The 7,562-nt window shown below is 27.9% G+C and overlaps 1 protein-coding gene across 1 annotated transcript in view; it reads right to left on the bottom strand.

Moving 5' to 3' along the window:
* Positions 1-4,780: 4,780 nt before the first annotated feature.
* LOC100164217 (putative inorganic phosphate cotransporter) overlaps positions 4,781-7,562 on the bottom strand; it is a 10,601-nt gene continuing 7,819 nt past the window's right edge. Inside the window, exons 9-10 of the mRNA XM_001946676.5 lie at positions 6,134-6,219; positions 4,781-5,371 (exon numbers count right to left, since the gene is read on the bottom strand). Of these exons, the coding sequence (XP_001946711.1) occupies positions 5,177-5,371; positions 6,134-6,219 (281 nt within the window). The 3' untranslated portion in view covers positions 4,781-5,176. The remainder of the gene's footprint in view (positions 5,372-6,133; positions 6,220-7,562) is intronic.

The raw sequence follows: 7,562 nt of genomic DNA on the forward strand, positions 1-7,562 counted from the left end.
TGTATAAAGTGGCAGCTTCTCACTAACCAGCATTTATAATTTTGTACATTGCTACACTCTACAGTATAGTTTTCTTACACTCGCCGATGAGTTTACTCGGATGAGTCGTATGCGTTTATCCATTCAATTTCCTGTTTTAGTGTTTTCATGTGAGGTATAGGTAGGTTACTACTGTACACATTATTCATATTTTATTTTAACAATGCCGAAAGAAAAACAAACAGTTGCGGGCCGTTTGCAAAATTTTGTGGAGGAATTTGAATTTTTCTAAATTTATGGATTAATTCTTATTATTTTAAAACTTTTTCATGATTTTTTTTACATAATGCATATTTTGAGTGCATAATTTAAAAATGTTAGAGCATATAAATGCATATTTTCGAACTTTTTTGTGCATATTTTAATGCATATTTTCGAACTTTTTTGTGCATATTTTAATGCATATTTTGACAATTTTTAGTGCATGAATGCATGCTTATTCATGCATTTTTTAGTGCATGAAGTAACGAGCCCTGGTCATTAGTCATTACCCATATTTTATATGAAACATAGGTACTGCCAGGGGCCCACTATTGTCATAGAGGCAACTACGGTATTATTATTTTTTATGGGGGCTAATTTTTTTTTTGTATCACCTTAGTGAATAAGATGGAGACTTGGGGGGGGCTAAACTCTCCAGTTTTTTAATCATATTTCAATTTAAAATCAGTGTTATCAGGGTTTGTGCTAATACAATTTTAGCCACCATTCCCCCGGAAAAATGTCCTTAGTTGCGCCTATGGGTATCACACCCTTATCCCACGGGGGCTTTACCACCGCATCCCTTAATTATAAATAATAACGCATTATATCATACCATACCACATTTTTAATTCAACAGTGTCAACTGATAGGTGACAACAAATAGAAACCAGTGTCCCGCAACAGCTAATGTAATAGACGCAATTATATTTTTTGTATGAAATGCGCGACATTGATAATAACTGAAACCACAGTTAAAGTTAATGATGCGGGCAATTTTTCTTATAACCAAATATCATAATTCATAACGAGTTGATTAAATAATTTAAAAAAATAAAACATTGATGAATTTGAGGTTTTTTTTAATTTGAAAAAATTGTATCCAATTTCTAAAGGAATAAATGACTCTTACTCTTTAATTTGTATCTGTACTTATTATGCGGAGGCTAGATAAATAGTTAGGGGGGCCTTAAGGTTAATCCTGGCTTGAATTTATCTATAACGCTTATTCTTCAGTTTTTGTAACAAATTTCCCAAATAAATATTTATGTTAAAAATATATATATAATTAATGAAAGTTAGTAGCCCGTATGAGTTATATAATATTGTATCAACAAAAGTACAAGCAATTCTAAATACGAACCACAATTGAAGTAGAAAATTGAAGCATTTCTTGTTTCATACACAAAAAAAAAACATTTCTTTGTAAAACCAATACATTCAACGCTCTATTCGATGTCATATGATTAAATAATATTATAATAATTAGTCAGTAAAAAACATTTGGTAATCAAATTAAAATTATAAAATATTTGAATTGTTTACGAACCACTTATACAATTAATAACCGCCCATTTGGGAGGTAATTAGTATAGGTACTAGATCATTTTTTTACGATAAAATTTAGTGTACTCGGAAGACAAATCGTATATAGTTGGGATTTTGGGAAGCAATTAGTATAAATATTATGGACCTTTTTAACTTTGGGACACAAATAGTATGCGCCTTCTAAACATTTTAAGTCCAGAATAATATGTGTCAATGTTGAAGGGCTTGCAGTAATATCTTCAGTGTTCGGTTGGTGTTCGTATTAATTTTTTTTAATACTTTGTAGAGGTATGTTTAATAATTCAGAAGAATCCGGTTCATGACAATGATTAATTAAAACACTTTAATTTTCTAATAACTCCGATCCAATTGTCTTAAAATAAAATTTACATTTCTTATTTGTACAACTTACTCCAATGCTCAACATTATTGACCAACGTTTTGTAGAAACGATATTATTTAAAATTATCAATGCCAATTTTTTTTTTTTTTGCTAAAAATTCTATTATTTTTGAATTTTAAACAGAAATTGATCAACGCGACAACGCACTATAAATATTAAAATATCTCTAAAAAAATTATTGACGGATTAAACTCTGAAGAATATTGTGGCCATGCATTTAGAATTATACGGTACCGCCGTTATCGTGATATTGTCAGTCATAAATTATTAAATTGCTACGTGGTCAATCAGTAAGAATACCGGTCATGATATAACATTTTCGTAAACTTGTCAAGTAAAACCAATTTTTGTTCGAATAATAGGTCTGCACACCATATAGGCAGTATATATTAGGCATATATTAGGCTGACTATTCATTGTCCAATCTATATGGATGATGATCCTAAACGATACGATCCTAGAACCATTAATCGGGAATGCATTAAATTTCCGAGGTGGCTAGCATTTTTACCTTCAATGTGAGAGGGAAGCTTCGATCCCACACCACTAAAAAACTGTATATTTTGGAGACCCCCCCCCCTTTATTTCCACCAATGCCTAGAACTACAAAATATATAAAAGTACTATAAATATTAGTAGGTACTGGGTATTTATATATTACTTAAGTTATTTTAAAATGATTATATTTTAACTCTTTCCTATTTTCAATGGGATGCAATCGTAACATGAAAAGAAGCGAAAATCGTTTGAAAAGTCTGATTTACAAAATGTATTTTGTAAGATAACTCAAAAACTAGCATCATTAGCAATCATAATTTAAACTAAAAATTTTACTGTTATTAAAACTTCAAATCCCTTAGTTAAAAATTATTTTATGTATTGAATGAAAAGAAGAATATTGTATTAGCTTTGCCAATCATAATTGTTTTTAGTAGGCTGAAGTTCATTTATCTCCAGATTTATATTTCAAATTTTAGATTCTGAGAGGAGCGATGAATGTAGGTAGGTATATTTAATTTACAATGATGTGTGTTTTTTTCTGTCTCAGCAACATTTTGGGTAGTAAAAAATATCTGATTTTCAAGATCAGCATATTCTCTGATAGAAAAGTGAATCTAATTGGTACTTTTAGGAGATCAAAATTGAAAATTCCTAGTAATTTTAGAAAGCGTCAAGAAAAACAACAACAAAAGTGAAAAAATACTGGTAATTTTTACGCAAAACTATTTTTTGGAAAAATGTATTTTATTTTTTGGTGTAACTCAAAAATTAATAACCGTATACCTTTGAAATATTCAACAAATAATTATATTATATTATATTATATTAAAATAAAATAACAATAAAAAAATTTAATCGGCAAAGGTAACGTACTGTGCAGCCGTGCAGGGATCTATGCAACAATCAGATTATTCTACGAAAACAATTGCATGAAATAAAAATGTTTACGCGTCATGCAAAGAGGTTATAATATGAATATATTAATGTAACCAAAAGTTTATTTTCTTTAAGGAGCGTGGTATAGATTTCAGTGTCTGATTGTGCAGGAGATACGTGTTAAATCGTGATGCGCGCCCAGCACTTTTGGGGTTTTTCATTTTATTATATCATTGAATTCAAATTTATTACCATGCATTACAGTGACCCACTTGTAGATACTATTGTACAGCAGAGCGTCACCCATTTATCCGCTTTTTTTTACCTACTTTAAAGTGATTAATTTTTACTTTTTTCATTAGATGGAAAAAAACTACGAATAAGTTTAGACATTTGCAATACGCATTCGCTTTCGACAACATTAATGTAGGTCATTAATCCAAAATTATAAAAAAGATAATAATGGCCGAGTATGCGTAGGAAGATCCTTGCGAAACTAATAATATGATGATATCATGTTATTAACACAATGGTAAATTAGCATAGGAACATGTCAAGTGTAATAGTAGATACCTATAAAACAGTATACATTATATTATTATGTACTACAATATTATACACTTGAAAAATCGCATAAGCCCTTCAATAAACTAACATCGTAAAATATGTACTAATTACAGATAAGTATGCTACGTTTTGATAGATATAATTTCAAGATTGAATAAAAAATATTTTAGTATACTAAATTAATAGTAATAACGTACATATCAACTAGATTAACTTATGTGACGTCATCCTCGATAGTGACACCATCTCTAGGTAGTCAAAAGTCAAAATACAAAGGTAGGTAACATAATACTAACAAATAAAAAAAGATAAATCTTTGGTACAAAAGTTGTTAATTGATTAATAATTTCAGCAATCTTGTCCAAGTATTAAACAAAAATATGCAATCTGCTGCCAAATATACATACTATAAAAATGTACATAAACTATGTATATACCTAATTAACGCTTATAAACATTACTGATTTCACTAATAGCTCAAATCCCCTAATTTAGTAAATTCCCCCCGACAAATTAGTACCTACTTGGTACTAAGCATAAGTAGTTTTTAGAAAATGTAATGGAGGGACTTAAAAAAAATTTTGGGCCAATGAATTTTTTCAACATGAAATAAATCGGTAAATGCCATACAAATTAAATTCAAATAAGATTTTATTTATTTATGTTTCAATTTTCAAGTTATTTACTCACAAACATATTTAATTTTCCATTCGTATTATGCAAATGGTGAATTATAAATTACATAGTCAGACTACTTATTGGTGATGATTCGGCCATCAAAATAGCATTATCATCTACAAGAATTTTAAGTTTGCATAGAAATTAGGAAATGAATAAACAAACATTTTTTTTATTAGTAACGAATTGATTAGATAAATTAATATTTTATTGTTGTGCAATAATTTATTCTTTATTTTAATTTGTCTTAAACACAACTTCTTTATTAATTGCTAAACATATACTAAAAATGTGTTTGTTAATTTTAGATAACTAGATAAGATACACTGGTGACAGGTACCTACATTTACATTTAACAGTTATTATATTCATATAAATAATAATTAAGAACACAATGCATGATACATACGAAATTAAATAATAATATATACTTTTATATTTAACGTCTATCTTCAAATAAAAATCTCATATAGATACAATTGTAGTATTGTACATAGATTACTAAGAATAACACTAATGTATAACAACAATGTAAAAATAAATCAACTAATTCCTTTCGACTATTACATAAACACAAAAACCTTAAGTGTCCATAGCGTAAGAACTATTAGGAGGTTTCTTAACAATTGATTTCAATTCTTTTTCATTTACAACTGGATCGTTGTATGTATTCCATTTTTGTATATCAGATGTTCCAAAAAATATGTAAATGAACCCAGTACATATGCATATTGCTCCAGATAAATGAAATACTTTACACCATTGACTCAATGTTTGCTGAAAAAAACCCATGTACCTATTATAGTATATTATTTAATATCCACACAATAATTCACCAAGACTTAATAGTTTGGATTTCGGCATCCGGTATATGTTTGTTTTTAGTTTTGTATAATTTGACTTTTCTTCCGTCGATATCGATGCGGTGAAATAAATATTATTAATTATTATACTAATAAATTATTTTCTACTTGTGATTAATAATGTGGTTATAAATTTATAAATACGATACGAATCTAGATGAATTTAATTTAATTATTTAAATTTAATTTTTGCAAATAGAACTAAGCCCCGAACCACGATATAGGTGGTTCAAATGTTTTACTTTTCCTGATAAAGCTTGCAGTAGAAGCATGTTTTTTGGAAAAATGAATAAATTTGGAATAAGCAGTTCGTGTTTTATCAGTTATCATATTATGTTTTATATTTTGATCAAAGTAAGCTAGTTGACTATGTTGGGACCTGGGGGTATACCTGGGGGACCTTTAAGGTTTTACAGTGGTTTTTTTTCTATTCTGCAAATACTTTTGGGGTAAGTATAGGTAGAGTTAAACATTTTATATAGTTATTATTATTATTATTATTATTATTATTAAAGTAAGTGCTTATAATGCAACTGCACTAAAAAAATATTTTGTAAACAATATTTCTCGCTCCTACGTAATTTGTAATTAAAACATCACCACTACACCAGTCATAATAGAACTCATTATATAATCCCAAGTTATCTTATAATAGTTAAAGTTAAAAACAAATTACCTGATTATAGGTTAAATATCCCACAACTATGGGTGATATAAATCCTGTGGACGTGGAAATAGTTCCAATTATTCCTTGAATCACTCCTATAAAGAAAATAATATTTAGTATTACAATTAAAACTATAGAAGTATATTATAGGTATACTATACTTAATAGTTGATATTACTATAAAATTGATTAAAATAATAATTTTATTTTAAAAAAAATATATTAAGACATTTAATAACATTTTCCTTTTAAGTATTTTAATACAATACAAAAAAAATTTGTTCCCATTTTAAATTCTGAGGTTTTGAAGCAGAAAATATTCCAATCATAAACTTAGTAGGTTTCCAGTAGAAAATTAGATTTAGTTTGTAATTTTAAAAGTAAAACGAAGTAAATAACCTGTACCTACTTTTTAATAATTGGGAAACACCAACATAAAACCGAGGAAATCCGGGATATTTAAACGGTTTTTGACAAAATAATTGGTTTTTTTGTTGTAATTCATAAAGAAATAACTATATAGTAACTTTACATTTTCCACAAAAAATGTCTATACTAACCTAAAATGCATATACGTCATGATAATATAATGTACAAAAAATTAACTCTTTTTGAGCTAGATTATTAAACTTTGTAAAATTTGAAAATATGCACTTTTACATTTTTGTTTATTTACGTTGATAAAAGGTTTATCTATTGTCTCTAGGTCACAAAAATAAAAAATTCAAATCAAAGTACCTATCTACCTCATAAGTTTTTCTTACAATAGTTAAAAAATGTCAAAAGTTTGAACAAGTTTGAACAAAGTTGTGATTGTATAATATTATTCGTGGGTATACTTGAAACTTCTAAAGTATACTATTATGATAGTATCATGGTTTGTTGTTGATGTATAACGCGTTATAAGTACCTATAATAGATATTGTGATATGATTAATTTAGAATTTATTATAGGTACATTTTTTTTTTAATACCATAGACTACCTATATATAATATTATGTCTTATACCTGACATACCGTCTCCGCTCAGAATCGTTTTTCTTATACAATGATATTATATCATTGAATTCAAATTTAATACCATCCATCATTATACAGTGACCCACTTGTAATCTACTGTATAGCAGAGCGACATCCACTTACCATTGGCGCAACTAGGGGGGGGGAGAATTGAAAATTTACAACATGGTTCCACGTAAATAGGTTATAGTATATAAATTACATTATTCACAATAATATCATCAAATATACTTAGTGATATCATAGGCTGGCTGACCGTTTTCGCTCAGAATCGTTTTTCTTATACAATGATATTAATATATTATATCATAATTTAATCAAAATTTAACACCATCCATTACAGTGACCCACTTGTAACCTACTATACAGCAGAGCAACACCCACTTACCCACCTTTTTTCAGTTAATTTTATGTCAT

Source organism: Acyrthosiphon pisum, chromosome A2 (assembly GCF_005508785.2).
Source record: "Acyrthosiphon pisum isolate AL4f chromosome A2, pea_aphid_22Mar2018_4r6ur, whole genome shotgun sequence".
NCBI lineage: Eukaryota > Metazoa > Arthropoda > Insecta > Hemiptera > Aphididae > Acyrthosiphon > Acyrthosiphon pisum.